Genomic DNA, 25,299 nt, shown 5'->3' with positions numbered 1-25,299 from the left:
ACTGAAATATATGAGAAAATGTTCCATGACATAATGCTATAATGTTTTATGGGTAATAGCTTGTAGATCTCTTAGCATTTCTTTGAATTTGATCATTGTTACCTTTTTCTTGACTTTTTATGCCATGTAGCTCAAGATTTGAAAGAACTGGTGCAGAGTTTCTTCCTTGGCCTACTGAGAGTGTGCATACAGTTTCATGCCGATCAGTCCAACGGTGCCGGAGATTAGCTGTTTACAGACAGACATAACAATGTGTCCTTGCATAGATTGACTTTTCAAAGTTAAGGGGGCAAAATGGAATGAGTCTTTCCCAACAAAACATGGACGAACCTGGACCAGTGACCAATGACCATGAATGGGGTTTGATCAAGTCCTATCATGTCTAGTTAGAGCTGGTCCAGAATATCACCTTATTTCAACTAACATACGTAAATCCGATAGAGAAAATATATGTTTCCACTGAAATCTCCTAGACAGAAAACTAAATCGTTGTAATGGTCAAATCACGTATTTTAAAATCCTGTCCTGTTTTTATTCAAAGTCGGATTATGTGTGACATGTGTGACACAATAAAATAATTTGCACAGATGAAGGCAACAAGCTGATTTCATTGGAAGATTTTGTGGACATTCAGGACTAAGATATCACAGCAGATATGGATATGGGGATGATCTTTGATCTAGATTTACATAATTTACAGGACGTCGTCACCATGACAATCAATGTATGACGCCTTTTTACGGCAGTTTGGGTGATCAAAATGTTGTTTACAATGTCTTTCAGTGATGTTCAGAACTAGGCCAAATCATGGCCGATATGGGGATGATCTTGACGTCATCACTAGGACATAGTATGGACGGCTTTTTAGTGACCTAAAACAGCCTGATATACGGCCAGTTTGGGTGATTATAAAGTTGTTTAGATGACGTCTTGGAAATGACGTCAAAATCAAGACGTCATGATGACGCCATGATGACTCAATGATGACTCAATGATGACGTCCTCCGGTGACGTTCAGTACTAGGCCAGATCACAGCCGATATGGGGATGATCTTGAAGTCATCACCAGGACATCATATGGACGGCTTGTCAGTGACCTATAATGGTGGCTAGAGGAAGTCCATTTCCCAGCATGCACTGGGGCACCAAGGACTGTATTGTTTTTATTTGTGTAATTATTTGAATATGGGAATGAGTATTTGGGTTATGTTATGGGTCATTGTGTTTAGTGTTTTGTTGTGGTGTTATTTGGTGATTTATGTTTTTATATGTAAATTTGTTAGTAAAACCATGAGTTTAAATGTCTGTTCGTTTAGTCAGTCCCTCTCCCCTTTTCACATTTATGTATAGTATGTGTTGGTATGGGAATGTTGGAGTTGGTTGATCCAATAGAGAGTTGTCATGGCTCTTATAGGGAACCCTACTTCAGGCCTATACAATACATTGCTCTTCGACACTATGCTGCATCAAATCAATATCAGCCATTTTCTTGTATAAATGAACATGACGACTTGACACAAAGCCAGGTAACGTTGTGGTGACGTCTTACAGTGACGTTCAGAAATAAGCGATATGGTGTTGCTTAAATGACGTAATTTACAGGAAGTAGTACAGATATGCTTTGACTTAAAGCGGCACATGTCACTTTTTTTTATGTAAGGTCCAATCTGTATGGTAGAGTATGTTCATACAATATAACTTATACCATTGGGGTGGTTGAATGTTGTCTCCCTGCTCTTCTATTGAGACATTTGGATCGTGTCAAAGGTCATGTCTCACCTAGATAGGATCTGACCCAAATTCTGACCTGATGGCCAAGATTCAATGTATCCCCTGAACAAGCAGGCAGCGAATAGCTTTGGCATTTAGAAATGTGTTTGATGTGAACAGATATGGGAAATGTTCTTATTCACTTTTTACTACATTGCAATCAATTGAAAACTTTAGTTTTTTAGCTCACTAAGCGTTGCAATGTGATCTTTTCAAAAGACCATAGTTAAATGACTTTGTAGATTTAGATTGTTTAAAGAGAGAGAGAGAGAGAGTCACAGTTTAGTCTCACATGTAGGTAGTTTGGTACAGATGTGCACTAGAGTTAGAAGCCTTGGAGTGACATTTTCTGTTAATAGCAGGGCTGACAGGTCTGCATGCATTTCTGCCAAGTGGTGTTCTAGCAACTCAAGGTTTGAGGTACCACTGTTGGACCCAACTGCTGAGTTGCGCCCTGGGATTGTGAAAAGGTTTCTGATAGTCAATGTTAAGTCACAGGCTTCTACTCATCAGCATGTTGTTGCAAAGGTAAAGTGGCTACATCCTCATCCAGACAGATATTTATTTGGGAAGCCTGTAGAGATATGGGATTTGCAAGGCACACAGACAGATAGTGCACCGTCATTTCTACCCATTGCAAGAATTGCAAACAGATGTGTTTACAGTGCCACAACTGTGCAGTTAAGCCAGACCAAAGAGAAAGTGTCAGTAGTTATACCACTATGCACAGTGGTTGAGATTTAGACTAAATGAGGTTCCAGTCAGTATGCATGTCATTCCTGTACTATACTGTACTGCACTATACTGTATTGTCTTATTTTTCTCTAGTATCAAAATCAAAATAAAGACTTGTTTTGTATCATACAACTGTTTCTAATTAGCCGTCATTGAAAGTCCTTATGGTGCATCATCAGATTGCAAATTTCTACTTGAACAGAAGAAATTATTGAGGTTGAACGACCCTAATTGAAAAGCTTTGCATTTAGCCCTTGCAGGGAACAGGTCTGACGATCACACATTAAGTCAGTATGGATATGTTTCACCTATAGCTGTTCAGGTAAATGAAAAGTTAACCCCTACAATCAACTGAAATATATGAGAAAATGTTCCATGACATAATGCTATAATGTTTTATGGGTAATAGCTTGTAGATCTCTTAGCATTTCTTTGAATTTGATCATTGTTACCTTTTTCTTGACTTTTTATGCCATGTAGCTCAAGATTTGAAAGAACTGGTGCAGAGTTTCTTCCTTGGCCTACTGAGAGTGTGCATACAGTTTCATGCCGATCAGTCCAACGGTGCCGGAGATTAGCTGTTTACAGACAGACATAACAATGTGTCCTTGCATAGATTGACTTTTCAAAGTTAAGGGGGCAAAATGGAATGAGTCTTTCCCAACAAAACATGGACGAACCTGGACCAGTGACCAATGACCATGAATGGGGTTTGATCAAGTCCTATCATGTCTAGTTAGAGCTGGTCCAGAATATCACCTTATTTCAACTAACATACGTAAATCCGATAGAGAAAATATATGTTTCCACTGAAATCTCCTAGACAGAAAACTAAATCGTTGTAATGGTCAAATCACGTATTTTAAAATCCTGTCCTGTTTTTATTCAAAGTCGGATTATGTGTGACATGTGTGACACAATAAAATAATTTGCACAGATGAAGGCAACAAGCTGATTTCATTGGAAGATTTTGTGGACATTCAGGACTAAGATATCACAGCAGATATGGATATGGGGATGATCTTTGATCTAGATTTACATAATTTACAGGACGTCGTCACCATGACAATCAATGTATGACGCCTTTTTACGGCAGTTTGGGTGATCAAAATGTTGTTTACAATGTCTTTCAGTGATGTTCAGAACTAGGCCAAATCATGGCCGATATGGGGATGATCTTGACGTCATCACTAGGACATAGTATGGACGGCTTTTTAGTGACCTAAAACAGCCTGATATACGGCCAGTTTGGGTGATTATAAAGTTGTTTAGATGACGTCTTGGAAATGACGTCAAAATCAAGACGTCATGATGACGCCATGATGACTCAATGATGACTCAATGATGACGTCCTCCGGTGACGTTCAGTACTAGGCCAGATCACAGCCGATATGGGGATGATCTTGAAGTCATCACCAGGACATCATATGGACGGCTTGTCAGTGACCTATAATGGTGGCTAGAGGAAGTCCATTTCCCAGCATGCACTGGGGCACCAAGGACTGTATTGTTTTTATTTGTGTAATTATTTGAATATGGGAATGAGTATTTGGGTTATGTTATGGGTCATTGTGTTTAGTGTTTTGTTGTGGTGTTATTTGGTGATTTATGTTTTTATATGTAAATTTGTTAGTAAAACCATGAGTTTAAATGTCTGTTCGTTTAGTCAGTCCCTCTCCCCTTTTCACATTTATGTATAGTATGTGTTGGTATGGGAATGTTGGAGTTGGTTGATCCAATAGAGAGTTGTCATGGCTCTTATAGGGAACCCTACTTCAGGCCTATACAATACATTGCTCTTCGACACTATGCTGCATCAAATCAATATCAGCCATTTTCTTGTATAAATGAACATGACGACTTGACACAAAGCCAGGTAACGTTGTGGTGACGTCTTACAGTGACGTTCAGAAATAAGCGATATGGTGTTGCTTAAATGACGTAATTTACAGGAAGTAATTTAAGCGACTTTTTAATCACCCAAACTGGATGTCTGTTTTAGGTCACTAAAAAGCTGTCCATACGATGTCCTGATGGTAACGTTCAAATCATTCCCATATCGGTCATGATCTGGCCTTGTCCTGAACGTCACCGAACAACGTCATCATGACGTTCAGGACAAGGCCAGATCACAGCCGATATTGGATGATTTTGACGTAATTTCTAGGACGTCATCTAAACGGCTTTTTCATCACCCACACTGGCCGTAGGCTAATAAGCGGTTGTTTGAGGTCACAACAAAGCCGTCCATAAGATGTCCTGGTGATGACGTCCAAATCATCCCCACATGGGCCCGTGATCTGGCCTAGTTGTGAACGTCACTGAAAGACGTCATGATTACGTGTTGAGCGGGACGTAATCTAAACGGCTTTTTCATCACCCACACTAGCCGTAGGCTAATAAGCGGCTGTTTGAGGTCACAACAAAGCCGTACATAAGATGTCCTGGTGATGACGTCCAAATCATCCCTGCATGGGCCGTGATCTGACCTAGTCGTGAACGTCACTGAAAGACGTCATGATGAAGTCCTTTGGTGACGTTCTGGACTAGGCCAGATCACGGCCCATATGGGGATGATTTTGACGTGTTGAGCGGGACGACATCTAAACGGCTTTTTCATCACCCACACTGGCCGCAAAAGATGAAAGTCGTCAGTGAAAGACGTCATGATGGCGTGTTGAGCGGAACGTCATCTAAACGGCTTTCTCATCACCCAAAATGACTGTCAAACAAAAAAAGGCCATATGATGTCCTGGTGATGACGTCCTGGAAATGACGTAAAGATCATCCCCATGGGCTGTGATCTGGCCTAGTCCTGAACGTCACCGGGGGACGCCATCATAACGTCATTGTGCTTCCTGGGCTAATGCTTACTCGATAAGTAAGTATATGTTTTTCAAGAGTCTCTTTAACATCTCTCTAATCTACAAAAGGTTGTTTTTATTTTGATACTTTATCAGTCCGAAATGTAAACAGCACGGTAGAGTCAGACATTTAGGCTGAAAGGATAACACAAAAGAGTCCTACTCTACAATTTTAGAGTCACTGAAAGATATGGAGGAAAACTGAACTATCTAAGTAAAACATAAATAAATAATATTAATAATAATAATATTAATCCACTCCCCCATTTTTTCTCCCAATTTATGCCAATTCCCAATTGTTTAGACCAGGGGTCATCACCATGCCAGCTTGTGACGGACATTTTGATCAATATCTTATTTTTGTCACATATATATATATATATTTTTGTCACATATATATATATATATATATATATATATAATATAAATTCGTAAAAAAGAAAAACGATCTACAAGCTCACAACGAAACACATTTGTGACGTGAGTGCTAATTCAAGCAGGTTAGAACAGAACGGTATAAACAATGTGGTGCACACATATCCGTGGCCCAGGTGCAAGACAAACAAAGTATCATAAAAAAAGAATAGAGTTTACACACTGGTGAAGTTGCAAAAAGCTCCGCTTGGTATTTTATTGCTCGTCAACGTTTCGGCCTGTTCAGACCAAACTGAACTGGCCGAAACGTTGACGAGCAATAACATACCAAGCGGAGCTCTCTTTGCATTATTTGAATTAGGGTAATGCACATAAAACAATAATAGAAATATTATTTATGATTAATGTACTGATGATTGCACTTGACTATGGAAATGGTTGAAATTTCAGTTCCTTATTTTATGTAATTGTCTCAGTTCTCTGTCTGCTGGAAATGTCTAGTCAAATGACGTGTGGTTTGTCCGCAAGTGTCTTTCCAAGTTCTCTTTCTATACCATCACGTGCAGTTCACATTCGCAGGAGTAACTCTGTGGAACAGCCTTGATAGAGATCTGAAATTGTGTAGGTCATTACAAATATTCAAAAGATTACTTAAAAATAAGATGATAGATAATTATTAAAAAAACATAAAAAGCATGAGCCTTCTGTATGATTTTATTTATTATAGCATATATACATATACTTGTACAGTACAGCAAATAATATATATATTTTTTCTCTCGATTTTGACTTACATTTTTCTTTGTTTTGTAAAAGGGTAGGCGTAATAAGCAATGCTTCAGCCTATACCTTTTTGGTCAGAAATGTGGTTTGCTTTTCTTGATGAACTAGTTTGCTTTTTTTGTATTACCTATTACTGTAATGTTACCACAAACTTGACTGAAATAAACTAAAAGTTGCGGCATACAGTAGAATAATGATGAGAGAACTCTATCCAGTTCCATGTATGGTACATATGGCTGAGATTTCAGTTCCTTTTTCTCAGTTCTCTGTCTGCTGGAAAGGTCTAGTCACATGATGGATGGTTTGTCACAATGAAAGTGTCTTTCCATGTTCCCTTTCTTCACTTACTGTATAGTTGTTGCAATTCATTTTCCCATCAAATATAATGTGTATAATGTGTATACTATGTATTTTGTCTCATGACGTCTGTTCCCAAACTCATTCAACTGATGTCTTGTCTCATTAGTAGTGCTGTCAAACGATTAAAATATTTAATCACGATTAATCGCATGCTTTGTCATAGCTAATCGTGCGATTAATCGCAAAGAAGTATTTTTTCATCTGTTCACAATGTATCTTAGAGGTATATTTTTCAAGTATTTTATACCCTTATCAACATGGGAGTGGAAAATATATTTGCTATGCAAAAGTATGTTCATTTATTATTGGAAATACTTTAAAAAGCCAAAAGAAACCATCAAATGGCACTGCATTAGCATAAACATAGGCTGCAGCAGATTTTATACATTAACACTAAATAATGGACCTTATACAGGATTCTACAAAATAAAACAAACATAAATTTAGCACAGGATTGTAGCCTCCCTGTTACATTCCAATATACTAGTAGCATTTAGTTCCCTATTGAAAGTAGCTGAAGAAATAATGTAATTGTGTCTAATGACTTGTGGGTGCGGGGTAACAACAGTAAAGGTACTGGAAAGGAGCATGCTCACAGACATAGAGAACTGTGTCCTAAACTACCAATAAATATGCGATTAATCGCGATTAAAATAATTAATCGTGATTAACATAGCGGTGAGTTAATTGCGATTAATCAAGTTAACTTTGAAAGCCCTACTTATAGATGTGGTTGAAAAATAGTAGTATCTTAATAATCAGGTAACACACGTGTACCATTGATATGCTGCTAGGCTCAATCCTGTGTTCATTCACACTGCCCCATTTGTTAGTTTCAAGAGTTGTGGTTTCCGTTAAGGTGAACAAGTATTCCATGTTGGTGAGAAAGTCTCAGACCGTCTGAGACTTTCTCACCAAATGAACCCTCCAGTAAGTGAAGGAAGGGAACTTGGAAAGACACTTTCATTCTGACAAACCATACATCATCTGACTAGACATTTCCAGAGAACTGAGAAAAAGGAACTGAAATCTCAGCCACATGTATTTGTTTACCATACATGGAACTGTATAGAGAGAGACACAGACAGACACACGCAGACACACACACACACACACACACACACACACACACACACACACACACACACACACACACACACACACACACACACACACACACAATTTGAAAATAGCAGATTTGCGACGCGTTGTGAGCTTGTAGATCTGCTATTTTCAAAGAATTTGTATACATTTTACACGTTTGAAAACTTGTGAAATGGGACCTTCTGCATAATGAGTACTTTTACTTTTGGTACTTTAAATACATTTTGATACCAATACTTTTCTACTTTTACTCAAGTACATTTTGAATACCTTACTTTTACTTGTAATAGAGTATTTTTACACCGCAGAATTGATACTTTTGTTTAAGTAAAACATTTTAGTACTTTTTCCACCACTGGTATTCAGTGCATGCAGTGAGTGACTGTTAGTGCACACAGGACGAGGGAGTCGAGGGACACAGCAAAGCGACCCTTCATTTCAATAAGGGCAGACGGCAGAGCCAAAACCTGCAGAACATGTTTAGCACAGCCATAGCCATGGTGTGCCGAGTCCCCCTGGTCTAAAGTTGTGTTCGATTTTTCGAGCCGCAATAGCCCCGCCCCCCCGCCGCGAGCCGTTTCTCTGTCTGGGCTATTGTTCTAGGTGTCAACGGCGCGTTAACACCTATCTGCGCCCCGCTATAGTAATGGTAATGGTAGTGGTACTGTAAGTTTGAGCCTGACATCTGAGATTCATTCATTCATGACCAATTGAGCGTGGGGGCGCTAGCCCCGAAGCCCCCGCGTCATCGGCGCACCTGAACACAGTTGCAACTACATGCAAAAGGCCCGTTCGCCAGCTGCGAACGAGCTACGTTCTGCTGGCAAATGTAAACACACTGAGCCGCTATTTCATACTTCCGGTCCCCCCGCAGGATGTTTCCCACACAGGATTTTTGCTCCAGTAAATTCCTGCGGAAACAGGTGGATAGAGAGGGGTCATTGACCACTTTTCTGCTGTACTAAAAAGGTATATAAAAAACAGACTATTTTATCAATTAAAAATTGCATGACCCTCCCTTGGATTCAAAGTAAAATTTGGTGACCCTCCCTTGGACTAAAATTAGAAAGGCATGACCCTCCCCTATTTTCCTCCAGGGACCCCCTTCTGTAAATTTCAACTGGTCCCCTACTGTACAATATTTTGCTGTGTAAAATGTTTTTTGTTACGACCATTCATTCATGGTGGCGTTTTTGTTCTACCTTGGGGTATGTGAAAAACTAATGCCCTTTGAAGATTTGTGCCTGTGCTAATTAAAATACAAATTCCACCCCTGCATCCAGAACAGATATCACAAACACAGCGCGCTACTGGCTGTTTTTTAACTGATCCCAAGGTTTTTCATTGGTCAATTGTGGATTTTTTTTTTTATCAGTACCATAGTTCCTCATACTGACCAATTCATTATAGATTTGTTTAGGGGAGGGTAAAGGGGTGATAGGTTGATTACCTAAAATGACCTGCTGCTCAGAGCCAGTCACTGTGTAAAGAGGTAACAGGAAGCAGAGACTCATATTGACAACAGCATTATTTGAGGCCTGAAATAAAGAAACGTTTGTTGAACTGCCAATGGGGTCATGTCGTGACAACTTAAGTGGCAGTTTGTGCATTTGCATGTCCATAAACTGGTTTGCATTGTATAACATGGCTTGTATTCAACAGTGAATAAATAGGATGTGGCACTGCACACATGTGTATTGTGCCCATAGAACCAGTTGAACCTGTATTGTTGAGAAGAAATGTTTTGCTGCTCTGTGGGGGATGAATTAGTACATTCACAAGTTCAAGTTTTACTTTTGAGTTTTCATACTTTGTCAAGTTCAAAATAGTGGACTGTCTGAGATAATACTATAATATGCATGGTTACAGTGCTACTGTATTGAAAGGCAAGCTATACGGGCCACAACTGTAGATTCTTTAGTTCCCCTATCAGGATTAGCCTACAAATATTACTTCTCAGTACATTTCTCAGTAGGTTTTTGCATCTGTCCTTTTACAAAAGCAATTTATTTTCTACCACGTCATTTTGTTTGTTTATTTGTTTGTTTTTTGTTTTCATTTCACAAGGACTGCAACAATTTTCTCCAGTCAATTGAGTCTTATAGAGATTTGGCAGTATAATTTGTTTGAGATTGTCTTCATTCTCTCTAGTCCTTAGGGTTAGACAGGCTTAGGACATCCAAATTATCTAAGGGGTGTGTCATGATTTTGTTTTTCTTTGACATCACATGGTTTCTTAGAAGTCATGTGTTTAAGCTATCGTCTATATCCAAACTTTGCTCCCTTTCACCAATCCAGATGATTCATCACTTCACTGATCGGACACTAATATATCAGGGAGCTTTAACTCAGTGTCACAGTTCCTTATACTTGTCAGATCTGTGAAGGGAGAGAGACAGTGAGGAATGACAGGTTTGGAATGAAACAATGCTGGTGTTCTGTATATAAGCTGGTTTTGGAGAGTGAGTTGACGCACATCAACGATGACACAGGTATATTCTAAAACTGAGAGGATGGAAAGTAAGTATGTTCAGCCTTCTACTTACAATTAAAATGTCAATGCAAATGTTTTAGTTGTTTCACATAGTGAGTGATAACTCATTTAAGCACAGTATCGTTAAAATAACACATGTTTCAACTTTTTATTACTATAAGTACTTAGATTTTTTCTCTTTATTATTATTTTCAGGCAATAAAAAGGACCATCGAGTCAAGCAGTGATAACATACTTAGTACTTTTTAGTGTTTCACAACATAAAATATAATTATGCTCACATTTCTAATTGGTTTGACAGTCATGTATTTCATCTCTTTTATGAGCTTACATTATTCTAAAGAGTGCAACTAATTGTCAATGTGAAATATGTTTATGTATGTCTTCAAATAAGAATGGTTCATGTGATGTTTTACCTCAGGTGAAGCTCCTGAAGTACATTTGAATATATTCTTGTCAACTCAATTAGACATGTATAGTATTATGTTACAATCTAGGCATTTACTATAGCATTTAGACACACAATGTTTTTCACAAAACAAGCTGTAGGCTTGGTTGCTATTGCGCACAATTTAGTGTAACAATGTGCATTTGAGCCCAACCTATGCCAGATCTTTGGGTCCAATGCCAAATCCCTTATTTGGAGACTCCTAGATGACCATCTAGGATTTTGACCATGTTTTGACGGATATTTTGGCAAAAAAAATATTTTTATTTTATTTAACTACTGAAGCCCTATAAAATAATAATAGCCAAGCTTGTAGATTTGTTATAAAAAAAAAAAAAGTTGAATATTTTCTATAATGACATGCCAAAAATAGGGACACCAGGTTGGAAGTGGTTAAAAATGGGAACATAACTACTGCATAATTGCTGGTAATCCCGGTAATAATGTAATTATTGTAATGTAATTGTATTATCCCCCGCCTGGCCGGAACGGCCAAAGGCAAGGGATTATATTTTCGCTCCAGAGAGTTTGTCTGTTCGTCCGTCTGTCTGTCTGTCTGTCCGTCTGTAAACAGCTTATCTCGGCCACTGCTGGACCGATCGGTGTGACACTTTGCATGCACACCCCAAGGAGGATTTTGTCCAAACCTCACAAACCTCACTACAAACTTCGGTACACATTATCTCTGTAGTCCTGTGATCAATGCAAGAATTTCAAATTCCATTTTGATTGGCTACGATTGGCTTCCAAAGTTTGCAAGAGTGGTCTGTTTTGCACAACATGCCACAAATCATGCCACACATTCTCACTAGGCCAAGGAAGAACCGTCACCCTAAATATTACTAATCAGCCTCATGGTGGCACTATAACAGGCTGATTCACGTTTTCAACCATATGTTGTACAATCAAATTGTATTTCCCTGAATTTCTTGGATCATGACGCAATTCCCCATATACAGTAGTGCCCATTTCCATGTGACAATAATTTCCACCATTTAGCTTTTTATTTGGTTGCAAATCATACTTTTTGCTACTACTCCTACAGACTGTACAAAACTCATGCAAATTGTCACACCTTATCTCCATAATCATATGATCAAAATGAACCTGTCAGATTATTTTCATTCCATTCCAAATGGCTACGATTGGCTTCCAAAGTGAGGGAATGGCCCGTTTTGCACAAAATTCCAAAAATCATGAACTCAGCGTCCAGCTGCCATTACACTTTGCCACCCTAAAATTATCAAATTGGCCAGCAATGTAAACCAGAATATCCCTTTTAAACACCCATACAAATTGATAATTCATTACAGAAAATGTTTATTTAAAATGTATTGTCTCTCTCTCTCTCTCTCTCTCTCTCTGTGTGTGTGTGTGTGTGTGTGTGTGTGTGTGTGTGTGTGTGTGTGTGTGTGTGTGTGTGTGTGTGTGTGTGTGTGTGTGTGTGTGTGTGTGTGTGTGTGTGTGTGTGTGTGTGTGTGTGTGTGTGTGTGTGTGTGTGTGAATGTGTGTGAATGTATTTATTTATTAAGAATACAGATTGTAGTTGAGATGGAGATGGAAACAGGAGCAAAAGCTGAGAACCTGTCAGCAGCAACATCACTAAAAGGTAAAACTTTTTTATTTATTATTTATATTTATTTATTTGTTACAAGTAAAAGTACCAGTATTAAAAATGCACTTAAAGGAGATTTTGCCGATTTTGCATCACACCCCTATTTTTATCTAGGTCTAGGACCCATAAACATGATCCTGGTGTGTTTTGTGTTTTATCTGTATTTTTAGATTTGTATCCATATCCTCAGAGACTATGAGTCATTTGACTCATAGTCTCTTTATCTCACCTTATTTCCTGACTACAATGTAGACCACACCCCCACGCAGCCTCCCCTCCCCACAAGGAAGGGCAGTGCCCCAAAGCATTATGGTCATTGTAGTAATGCAGCAGTCCAGCCAAACCCCAGTCAAACACACATACTTCTATATTTGTCTGGCAATAGGGTGCAAATTTAAAATTTTGCTACTGTTATCTACTACAAATATTATTAACATTGAGTGACTGTAAGTTCTTCCAGGGGTGAAATGCTCCTTTACAGTATATTGGCATCAAAATATACGAAAATAAGTTCTAAAAGTAAAAGTACTCATTATGCACAATGTACCATTTCCAAATGTATAAAATCCTTTGAAAATAGCAGATCTACAATCTCACAACCTGCGACGCGTTGTGAGCTTGTAGCTGCTATTTTCAAATAGCCAAAGTATATTACTGGTGTCATGATGTTTTTCTCTTAAACATTGTGTTTCAGGGCCTTCTGGTGTTACATTTGTGTTGCTTGGTGACTCCAGTTCTGTAGAGGTTACATCTGCAAACCTCCTACTTGCCCTAGACGAGGAAGAAGCTGACGTATCTAAATCCCCACTGTTTGCAGGCAGATTATATGATTTATGTGGTCAACATGTCTCTGTTATCAACATGGTTGGGTTACAAAATACTGACATACTGGGAGAGGGGTCATTACAGCAGGGTCACATTGGCCAGACTATACATGAGAAAGGAATCCATGCTTTTGTTTTACTCTTACCATATGGCCAGCATGTCCCTTTATACAAAGCAGGGATGAAATGGTTAGAAAACCAATTTGGGAAAGGGTGCAATTCTTTTGCCATGATTGTTGTGACTCATGAGAAAGATGAGAACAGTGACAGTGCATTGACAGACCTGAGAACCATTAGTGATTTTGATGAACAAAGATATCATTCATGCACAAAAACCATGACAGACGAAACAGAGATAATGTCTTTGTTAGAAAAGATTAATGCCATGATCTCTGAAAATGAACCACACTGTTACAAAGTTGAAAAGACAGAACAGAAACAGCTGATGGACTTCAAATCCCTAGAGGATGACAAGACAGATGACCCAGTGTTTCTACAAACTACTAGAAGAGGTGAGAAAATGTTTAACCTAACATGAACATGTTCTTTGCAATGAATGAAAAGGAGACATAATTATGTCATATTAATATATCTTGTTTTTATTATTATTTGTATGTTTTTTAGGAAAAACATGATATCAAAAGATGTCATTAAATAAAGACACATTTACATGCTATTTACTGTATTTGTATGTTCTTTATCTTTATTTTAAAATAGATTCCACTGATGAAGATCAAGGCCAGACCAAGGATATGGTAAGAAACGTTTGAACAAGCCTTTCATGGGGCTTTTATAAAGGGTGCTTTATTATGACTTAAAACAGGGGTGCCCAATTTTCTTTTTTTTTTCAAATACGCCTGTATTTGAAAATATTAAAATACATTAGGGCTCCTTTCCTATTGTAACAAGTCCTTATGTTGGTAGTGGTGTTATGTTTGGTAGCCAAATGTAAGTCACTCATCTGTGCTGTGAAAATGTTTTGGGTCTAGTTCTTATAATGCTTGATAACAATCCTAACACAATATAAATCATTTTATAATAGGTCATGTGTAATTGCATTGTAATATTTTTTTACTCTGTATAATTACAGTCACAAGTACACATACTGTAATACAATCACACATTAGCCTTATAATGACATACAACGTCAAGTATCATGATACTGTACTTCATAATTACTAGTCGCTCACAGGCATTTTCTTTTGGCCAGGATCATAGCATGTATTACAATTATTTTAGTTGTAATACAATATAATTATATTATAATGCATTACAATCACTGTTATAATGCATAGGGTGATTATGAGTCACTATAAGCACACAACACAAAACATTTCTGCCTACACCTTCACCCATTGGCCAGTTATAGTGACGTATCATCACACTACTGTATAATGCATTATAACAGTGTATAAAATACATTTTTGTCTCCGCCAGGCCGAAAGGCATGGCGAGAGAGTATGTTGTTTTGCACCCTGTCCGTCCGTCCGTGTGTCCGTGTGTCCGTCCATCTGTCTGTGAGCAGCTAATCTCCGGCACCGTTGGCCCGGTCGCTGCGAAACTGTGCACACACACTCCCCTCCCCTCCCCTCCTCTGCCCCAATATTTTTACATGGGCCTGTTATAGCGCCACCAGGAGGCCAATTTGTGCAAAACCTTTTTTTTATATTACTCCTACAGATTTTATCCAAACATCAAGCAAATCAGTACACAGTATCTCCATAGTCATGTGATCAACACGGATCTGTCTGATTTTCCATACTCCATCTTCATTGGCTACAGTTGCCTTCCAAAGTTTGCAGGATTGGTCCGTTTTGAACAAAATGCCTGAAATCATGAACGCAGCTTGCGATTTCCGTGAAATTTTGCACGCACATTCCCACTAGGCAGAGAAAGAAAGACCAGCTAATCTCTGGCTCCGTTGGCTTGATCGCAGTGAAACTGTGCACACACACTCCCTGGATGCCAATTCAAAACCTCTGCCCCAGATAACACCTGTTATAACACCACCAGGAGGCCGCTTTTTGCAAAACACATTTTTTTACAGTGCTCCTATAGATGTTGTCCAAACGTCACGCGAATCGGTACACAGTATCTCTATAGTCATTAAACGAAAGAAGTTTTTCAGATTTTTCATATTCCATCCTGATTGGCTAAAAATGGCTTCCAAAGTTTGCAGGAGTGCTCCGTTTTGAAAAAAATGCCTCAAATTATGAACACAGCATGCAGTTTCCGTGACATTTTGCACGCACATTCTCACTAGGCAGAGGAAGAAATGATTTTCAAATCAGCCTCATGGTGGCGCTATTACAGGCCGATTCGTGTTTTTATCTATAACTGCACCGATCTGTGTACAACTTTGTATGCACACTCCCTACAGGCCAGGGAAAAACCTTTTCCTGCATTTTTCACATATGCCTTTTGTAGCGCCACCAGGAGGCAGACTTATGTAAAACACATTTTTGGATATTAAGCCTTCAGATTTGATCCATATTCCACGCAAATCAGTACACATGATCTCTATAGTCATGTGATCAAGACGGATCTGTTTGATTTTTCATATTCCATCCTGATTGGCTAACATTGACATGTAATGTTTGCAGGAGTGGCCCGTTTTGAACAAAATGCCGCAAATCATGAACGCAGCGTCCGATTGCGATGAAACTTTGAATGCACATTTGCACTACGTTGAGGAACAAATGCCACCCTTTTAACATTGGCCTGTTATAGCGCCACCAGGAGGCCAAAATAACCTACCTGACCTGGCGGAGACCTGTGCTCCGAGGAGCACTTTTTCTAGTTTTAAACTCATGCTGTTATGCAATGATGTTTTCAAATACATTTGAAACTTGAGAATTATAATACACTGTGATCTTTGCCAAAACATGTCTGTGAATGTCCAGCAATTATTAAGTATTACAATACTTGACCTTTAGGTCATTAATGTGCTATGATTACTATTGTAAAGCATGAATATTTATGAGTTCTTATAACTATAATTATACAGTGTTATAAGCAGATTATGATGCATTATACGTATATATATAATGCATTATAGACATGGGATGTATAGGAAGTGTTACCAAGAGCTTTGTTCATTGTCAAGCATCATTGCCGCTGAAATTGAGAAAAGAATAAAAAGAGGGGAGGAGGGGCTGGTCACGGGATCAACTGAAATGGACTTCAATATAACTCTATGGAACATACTGAAATATTGATAACAAAGTGAAGTCGATGAAATGAATGAAGTTTGAGCATCGGCAAGACATACTGTATTTATTGCCCAAAATGCAGAGCTGGTTTAAGACTTTTCAGGGCCTTGGGCTTGGACCACGGTTTGTAATTTCTCTCTGGTTTTTATGTAAAAAAAAAAGAAAAGTGGTGCCTATTTGTTTTAATACGTCCAATGTGAACATACCGTAAGGTTGTCTGCTACAGTTGTGCCACAAAACAAAGTTACATATCCTTGTACTCTAGATCAGTGGTTCTCAACCTTTTCTGGATGAGGGCCCACTTGAAAATCTCAAAAGCGTTCGTGGCCCACCCATCTGACCTCTTAACACTGCCGTGTTCACTTTCAAACATGTTTGGGGTCAGCTTTTAAGTTACTTGATTACGTATTTAGATATTTGATATTCATTTTATCAGACACGCCCCCATCCTATACAAAACCATTGTAACTTCAAACTCATTTTTTAATCTTGATAGATTCATCGAATACACCCGTCCTTGGTTCTGGTGACTTATACTGCCCTCCTAATACGTGAGGGGGCCGTGTTTCTTTCGATTATAATTTTTTTATTTGTTTTCATTTCCCCCCAAAAATATAAAAAAATGAATAGAGAAAGTAATCAAAAAAACACGGCCCCCTCACGCAAAAGAAGGACAACATCACTCACCAGAACCAAGGACGAGTGTTTTTGATGAATCTACTGTATCTATCTATTTAAATGGAGTTTGATGTTGAAATGGGTCTGTAAAGGAAGGAGGCGTGTCTGATAAAATGAATATTAAATATCTAAATACTGAATCAAGCAACATAAGAACTGTCTGGGGTGCTCAGAAAAGCCTGAGTAGATGATAAAATCACCCCAAACATGTTTGAAAGTGAAATATCCCATTAAGTGTGGGCCGTGTGCATTTTAGAGCATGTTTGTTTTAATGATGAATCAATCGATTGTGTTGCGGCTTGGATCAATGGAACTAACGTAGTATACTTTAGTTCCTATTTATCAGTATCACAATGAAAGCTTTTTTTTTTTACATAATTATTTTTTCAAATATTGTTATTTCATCATTACAATCTTAGTCTTTTGCCAATTACTTAGGAGCCCACTTGCAATATCCTCACGGCCCACAGGTTGAGAAACACTGCTCTAGATACTACAGATGTGATTGATTGATTGATTGATTGATTGATTGATGTAGTTTATTTAGTAAGACATGAGAATAGTACATGACAGTACATAACAGTACATGGAAGTACAAATTCACAATACAAGGTCTACTAAGCTGGAACTCTCATTAAGCACGCAGCTTGTTTAAGATGAGAACCCCATGCACACAAATCATGATGACATATAAGAGACAGACAGATATACACACTACTATACAGAATGTCATACAATCAGCTTTCTTTCAGGTTACTGGTATGAAGAGAGAAAAAAATCACACCCTGTGTGAAGTGGGCGGTGTCTTGCTAGCTAATCACAATACTGAATGGAGTCAACCAATCATGTACAAAAGATAAATACATTTATTGAAACACTCTTTATGATGGACGAAACCATAACTCGAAAAAAACCAAGTTTTGGTTTTTTTCGAGTTATGGTTGCTTATATAGGACTATGCACATGTGTCATGTGACACTGGCCAATCACAGTCCTGAATAGATTGTGATTGGCCAATCACAGCGCAGGATAATTCTACTAATTTCCAAACTTCACTTTCAGGGCCGGTTTCACTGGCCAAAGTATTTAGTACATTTTTCCAAATCTCACTTATAGGGGCGGTTTCACCGCCCAAAAAATATATATATACAAAAGAGGAAAATGAAGGAGGGGGGGGGGGGGTAGGGGGGGTAGGTTAAGACTTAGACAGGGGCCATTTTCGAATTGCAGCCTCCTGAAGGTGTATCTTTAGGGCAGTTTTGAAAGTGAGTAGGGTTTTACACTCCTTTACTCCTTTTGATAGGGCATTCCACATTTTTGATGAATAGCATGAGAACGAGTTCATTCCCTTAGTTGAGCCAAATCTGGGTTGAACATGATTTGTGGAGCTGCCTCTGGTGTTATGATCATGGACTTCATTAACATTTTGGAAGTATTTTGACAAATACAGGGGGATCACAATGTTGTGGTGTATCTTGAAGACCAGGCCCATAGCAAGTTGCTGTACTCTGTCCTCAACCCTAAGCCATCCAATCCTGGCAAAATGAGCAGGGGTTAGATGGGTTTTGTGATTGAGGCCAAGAAGTAGCCTTACAAGTTTGTTTTGGGATGTTTGGAGCCTTGTTTTTTAGGCCTTGGAGGTGTTGTAATACCATGAAGTGCATGCATAATCATAATGACCTTGAATGAGGGCCCCTGCAAGAATCTTCAGAGTATTCTTACTGACTAGACGATCAATCCTCCACAAATAGCGTGTTGTTTGGTTGACCGTTTTGATCACTTTTTCGGCGTTTTTGTTACCAGAGAGGTTTGCCTCCAAGATGGAGCCCAGGTAGGTAATTTCATCCTTTCTTTTGATGACATCATCACCCACTTTGATCGTGAAACTCTCTGCCTTGCTAAGGTTAGGACTGGACCCAAAGAGGATGGATTCAGTTTTACCCAGGTGTAATGAAAGTTTGTTGTCAGAGAGCCAGATGATGTGAAACGGACCAACTTTCTTATAGTCTGACATATATTTTATCTATTTCTACAGGAAGGACATGACAAGATGGAGCTTCCCAAAGGAAGGAGGAGAGCAGAGGAGGAAACCCCAGGGTTGAAAAAAGAAATAGAGGAACTCATGGAGAGACTTGACCTTAAAGACAGGTACAAAAACAAAATGTCAGTAGATGAGTTCCTTGTAATTGAGCAGATGCAAAACCAGAATATTTTCTCTGAAAAAGAGCTATGCCGAGCTTTTATGAGGAAGTTAATATCCCTTGACTATAAATCTCGTTACACTCAGGTGAATGAGGAGGAATGTACTGAAGATGAGGTACCAGAATGTTCTTTTGATACATTTTGTAATTTAACTGAAAGTACCAAAGAGAAACAATCTCATATCCACCCAATGGATCTTCAGATGGCAATGTTTCATTGTGCAGACAGTTTCCTTCAGCAGTACATGATGACCAAGTTGTCTCAATGTCAGTATGCTTTACCTGTGCTTGTGCCCAGTCTTTCCACTAAAGAACTGGAATGTCCTTTGTGGGCATTCCGTAAGATTAGAAAAAGCTGGAAAAACACAAATGGTGAAAATAGAGCCATCAGCATGCCTATTTGTCAGGCACAGACACCAATGGTGGCAGTCTTCAGACTTGGCTCACCGTCTGAATCCAAGTCTCAGTTACTGTGCAATCTTATCAATGAAAATCACAAAACATTTTTTCATCGACATTGCTCAGGAAGTACCAGATCCAGCCTCCTCAAGGATGGTGTTGTGGATATTGCCTGGTACTGCCCCAGTGGGAAGTCCAGTGATGATTTCACTGACTGTATTGCCTTCTGCAACCTCCATGGTGATGGGGTAGAAAATGAGAGGCAGCGTGAAATTTTGACTGACATGGCTTCAGTCAACATTGTGCTTGTGTCAAATCTCAGTGAGAAGAACAAAAGTACAGAAATCTTGAAGAAGCTCTTCAACTCCGACAAACCTCTTATATGTATTACCGCTGAAGACGAATCAGTCGCACGTAAGATGGGAAGTGCTGAGAAATACAAAATAGGCATGAAGGATCGAAATCAGTCAGAAGTTTCAAAGGAACTGAAAAGTCTGATAAGAAATTGTTTGTCTGGAACAGACAAACTGTGTTCCTTCAATCTGGAGAACATGGCCAAACAACCAGGCTTAAAAGTGGATGAAGAGCTCGGTGATTGCCGGACAGCAAAGACAGCTGCAGAAAGTGTTAGAGATCTGATGAGCTCTGATGACCTTTTAACTGTGAAAGAGACAGTCTTACCCTGCCAAGGAAGTCTATGGCATGATTGGTGTAAACAAAACAAAGAACTTTACAAATTACAAGATAACATTGAAAACGAAAAGATTCAAATTCACGAAGAGATGGGAAAAATCAGACGGCAACAACATGAGGCTCCCCAAACTAATTTCATGCAACTCTTCCTTGAAAAAGTCCATGCTCTAACAAAAAAGGAGAGAATGTTCTTCCTAACATGGATGGAGATCTTCCTGGATCGACTTCTTCCAGATCAGCTCTCAACACTTCAACATAAATACCATGAGAAATGGAATGAGGTTTTGAAATTAAAGAGGAACCGTGATCACTCAGACAATTTGGAAAAGAATCAGAAGGAACTTGAAGAAATTTCAACAAACCTGCAAGCAAGAACATTTAGACTTCAGCACATTCTGCGAGAGATGGGACAAATCTATGAAGCCTCTGCATACTGTTCAAAGGCATTAGGACAAACTCCATCCTACACCTCACTCCCCAAGGTCGCTGCAGAAGTTATGTTATCAGGACACCCAATAGAACTGATGGATGGTGACGCAGCTCATGTGCCTTTAACATGGATCACCAGTGTTCTAGATGAGGTCATCAAAGAACTGAAAGACCCAAAGATATTCGTTTTGTCAGTGTTGGGGCTTCAAAGCACTGGGAAATCAACATTGTTGAATACAATGTTTGGATTAGAATTACCTGTAAGTGCAGGAAGATGCACCAGGGGGGCTTTCATGCAGTTGCTCAGAGTTCCAGATGCCAACAGAGCTGAGCTCAAAGTTGATTATGTTCTCGTTATTGACACTGAAGGCCTTCGAGCTTTAGACATATCTGGGACGGGAACATTTAACCATGACAATGAACTTGCAACTTTTGTCATTGGTGTTGGAGACATGACTTTGATCAACATCCTTGGAGAGACTTCATCTGAGATCCAGGATATTGTTCAGATTGCTGTTCAGGCTTTCATGAGGATGAAGATGGTCAATCTGTCCCCCAGCTGTGTGTTTGTGCACCAGAATGTTGGAGATCTTGTTGCTGGAGAGAAAAACATGGAGAATAGGAGACGCCTACAGGAAAGACTTGATGAGATGACTCAGTTGGCTGCTAAAGAGGAGGGATTTAATGCAGAGTGTTTCAACGACATCATTGCATTTGACATACAGAGCGATGTAAGCTATATCGGCCAATTATGGGAAGGAAGTCCACCCATGGCTCCTCCTAATCCTTGTTACAGTGAAAACATCATGGAAGTGAAGAACAGGATCCTTTCCAAAATATCTGAATCTGGAGGAAAATGTCTATCAGCATTTACATCCTTTTTGCGGGACCTGTGGACTGCATTGCTGAATGAAAACTTTGTTTTTAGCTTCAAAAACACACTGGAAGTATCACTTCACAGGACATTGGAAGAGGAGTATGGGAAATGGTCTTGGGATCTCAGGAGTGCGTTTCTGACAGCGGAGAACACGCTACGGAACAACATTGAAAATGGGAACATTAGAAAGGTTGAGGAAAGTGACATTCTTTCTGAGATAGACGAAAAATATCAGCAGGTGATCAAGACAATGAACAAACATTTTGCTGAAAGCAAACACATAGAAATACTGACACAGTGGAAAGGCAAATTTAAGTCTAATATTTCACGGCTCCACATTGACCTTGTTAGAGCGACAAGAAGAAAGATGGTTCAGGTTATCGAACAAAAAGAGGCTCTGCAGAAACTGCAAGACAGCAGGAGTACATATGAGGACACACTTGTTCAAAAGAGTAAAGAACTCGCACTGAAATTACAAGACGGGGCCAAGACTGAGAACAGTGATGAGTTTAACTCATTATGGGAGACATGGGTATCTGAAGTCACCAAAAACACAACACCAACTGAAGACATTCACATGGAGAATGAAGTGACAAATGTTCTCACTGAAATAAACTATGAAGGTGCAATGGTAAATAAAAAGAAGGGTACTGGAAAATATAGATCAATTTGCACCCGTCCAAATTATAACAAGTACTTAGAAACCAATTTTGGCAATAAAATACCAACCACAGCCCATGATCCTATCAGACAATTTGTTACAGGTGTCATGAACAAGGCTGAGACGTATCATAGAGAGCTTATCTATCCCCAAAACAGGCTACAGCTCCAGTCATATGCACAATATTGCTAACTCTGTCCAAGAAGACGTACAGAAGTTCCAATCAAATACAAACTACAGGTTTAAGAAGAAATTCAGTATAGACCTTTCACTTTATGTGTGTGAAAATATAGGCAAAAAATTTACTGAGCTCCACAAAGAATTCATAAATACCAATGCTTCTGTGTACATTCAGAAACAGAAGCCACAGTACTACAGAGTCTTCAAGCAGTTTGTTGATAAATCAACATCCACAGCTGTGCTTGTTGGTTTCCTCTGTTCCAAACTGAAATCAACGATTGAACAGGCTGTGTATGACCAAGCTGCCATTGATTTAGTCAGGGAAATACAAGTCTCCTCCCCAGAATTGAACGGAAACAAATCTAATGTGGAAAAATATATCTTGAAATCGTTAGCTGAAGAAGAGAACTTCAACGGTTTCAAAAGCTATATTGAAAATCCGAAGGAGCATTTTGAAAAATTCATCACACATGCTGTTGAGAGGTATCTCAAAACAAAACAATATCCAGGAGTTATTAAACTGATGAGGACAAACATAGATGACAAACAAACGTGCATAATACATGCCATGAAGTCTGCAACAAGAAAGCAGGTAAAACAGTCTAAAAAAGACATCCACGAATGGCTGAAGACATTCCGTGACGAACTCTCTGGTCACCTTGTGTTAAGTGGTAACTACCCTAAAGGTGTTGTTTGCCTAGATACAGACTTTGACTTTCTTGAGGAAACAGTAACGAACGGTCTGAAAAACATCATTACAGAATTCAATCATAATCTCACTTGTACAACACTTTTGAAGATGGAGATGTTCAGGGAATCACCTGATGCAACTCTAAAGAAACATCTCTGTAATGGTTGCTGGGAACAATGTCCCTTCTGTTCCGCTGTCTGCACCAAAGATGTGGGACATGATGAGACTGATCATAGCACCCATTTCCATCGTACAAGTGCAATATCTGGAATAGCTTTAAAAGGTTCTTGGATCTATTATCTGATACATGGTATGGGTCTCCACCGCCTTGCTAATAGCATGACCAATACTTATGGTATTGATTTTTGCACTACCTTAGTAGCAAGTAAACGGAAATTTCTCAGTTCTGACAAGATGATTGCCTACAAAAAATACAAAAAAGCTGGTCCACCTTGGAATTGTTGGAGTATCCCCCCACATTCATCAGAAGCAATCTATTGGAAGTGGTTTATGTGCCAATTTGAGAAGGATGTAAAGGAATTTCATCTTGGCAAAACATTTGGGAAAATTCCAGATGAATGGCGAAAATACACAAAAGAACTGGCAATTGAGAGCCTTTTTAAAAGTTAAAAGAAGGAAGATATTTCATCAGTTGTTTGTGAGTGCCAGAACCTGATAGACAAACCATACAAACCATACCATGAAATAAGCTTGTAGATCTGCTTTTTTCTTTCTTTAACTATTCTTCACTCTTTAACTATTCCTTATTTTTTGCTGTGACAATGTACCCACAGTGTCAATAAAAGTAATCTAATCTTTGAGTAGTCTTGCGTGACACCATGACATCTTCTGTACATATTGTGTGGCAGTGCCTTTAACACTCTCTCCTCTCTTACCAGGCTGGGATACCTGCATCTCATCCTTGATTGCAGCTGCAGTCCCATGTAACAGCAAAGACTTTGTTAGATCAGGCTTAGACAGCCTTTTATTTTTGTCTGCTTTATTTTAGTGTGCTGCTTTAGCTTGGCTTGGAGATGACCGGTAGTCCTGTTAGACTCGTTAGATTTGAGTTTAGAGGTTCTTGGTTTTTAGTTAGGGAGGGGGGCTAGCTCCGACAGCCCTATAGGGGTTAGCCTAGTTCCCCCTCCTTTATTTTCAGTTTGGCCGGCATCTCCAGGGCCTTTTTTGGTTCCTTGACTTATTGTCTGGGTTATAAATTCCTCAATTTAATTCATCCCGCTTACTTGACTGACCTGAGTTTTGATGTGGGTAACAAAATAAAACCCCATAAACCTTTCCCTTTGTGTGGCGTCCTTCCTTCATGTTGAGGTAGTCTACTTTGAGCCATTGGGTTGTTATGGTTATGTTTGACATATTGGAGGCCGTATAGTTTTCATGGAAGGTCAATGATGATGTGTGTGTGTGTTTATGTCCATACTGTACTGTATATGGCAAATGATAAAACACAACATACTGTATCACAGAATATTCAATATATGTATTGTTGAAGAAACAATTTATTTAGGTAACTTAAATCATCCAGCTAATGCTCTTATCGGGGTCATACCTATGTTCGGACATATTGTTTGGTCAATTTATCACGTGTAGTGTATTTTGCACAAGTGTGACAATATTCTTGAAAGGAGAAGAAGTAGAAAGGTCCAGACCAGTAATGTTCCTCAAGTCGATTTATTGGACAAAAACAGAGTACAGAGCACCAGAGCACATGTCAGCCTTGCTGCTACATGGTGTGGCCGGAACAGAACAGAACAGAAGAAGGGGCAAGGACAAGAAGGGGAAAAAGGGACGGTTTCTTTGTCCTCACAGTATTTATAGGCAGACTTCACATGTGTGTGTATGTACTTGCATACATTGGATGTGCACGTAGCTAGGTGTGTGTGCTACA

The 25,299-nt window shown here is 39.0% G+C and overlaps 1 protein-coding gene across 4 annotated transcripts; it reads left to right on the top strand.

The window, feature by feature from the left end:
- Window positions 1-10,300: 10,300 nt before the first annotated feature.
- LOC308079856 (interferon-induced very large GTPase 1-like) lies at window positions 10,301-24,689 on the top strand. 4 transcript variants are annotated; one of them, XM_080421470.1, is made up of 6 exons: window positions 10,301-10,511; window positions 12,466-12,542; window positions 13,243-13,884; window positions 14,090-14,127; window positions 19,298-19,410; window positions 24,293-24,689. In XM_080421470.1, the coding sequence occupies exons 2-6, from the start codon at window positions 12,485-12,487 to the stop codon at window positions 24,339-24,341; spliced, it is 900 nt and encodes a 299-aa protein (XP_080277596.1). In that variant the 5' UTR covers window positions 10,301-10,511; window positions 12,466-12,484; the 3' UTR covers window positions 24,342-24,689. The 4 variants fall into 4 exon arrangements, with proteins under 4 accessions (XP_080277596.1, XP_080277594.1, XP_080277593.1 ...); XM_080421468.1 differs by having other exon boundaries at window positions 10,304-10,511; window positions 12,473-12,542; window positions 19,298-24,689; XM_080421467.1 differs by having other exon boundaries at window positions 10,304-10,511; window positions 19,298-24,689.
- Window positions 24,690-25,299: the final 610 nt, after the last annotated feature.

Source organism: Gymnoscopelus braueri (assembly GCF_963280865.1).
Source record: "Gymnoscopelus braueri genome assembly, chromosome: 3".
NCBI classification, from domain to species: domain Eukaryota; kingdom Metazoa; phylum Chordata; class Actinopteri; order Myctophiformes; family Myctophidae; genus Gymnoscopelus; species Gymnoscopelus braueri.
The sequence above is the reverse complement of the archived record's forward strand: the minus strand, read 5'-3'. Positions and strand labels throughout refer to the sequence as shown.

What these genes read in the sequence shown, in the direction of transcription:
- LOC308079856 (XM_080421468.1), top strand. Translation starts at nt 12,485, where the DNA reads ATGGAGATGGAAACAGGAGCAAAAGCTGAGAACCTGTCAGCAGCAACA. An exon ending in AGCAGCAACATCACTAAAAG is followed by an intron (nt 12,543 to 13,242) that starts GTAAAACTTTTT and finishes ATTGTGTTTCAG; the next exon opens with GGCCTTCTGGTGTTACATTT. An exon ending in TCTACAAACTACTAGAAGAG is followed by an intron (nt 13,885 to 14,089) that starts GTGAGAAAATGT and finishes ATTTTAAAATAG; the next exon opens with ATTCCACTGATGAAGATCAA.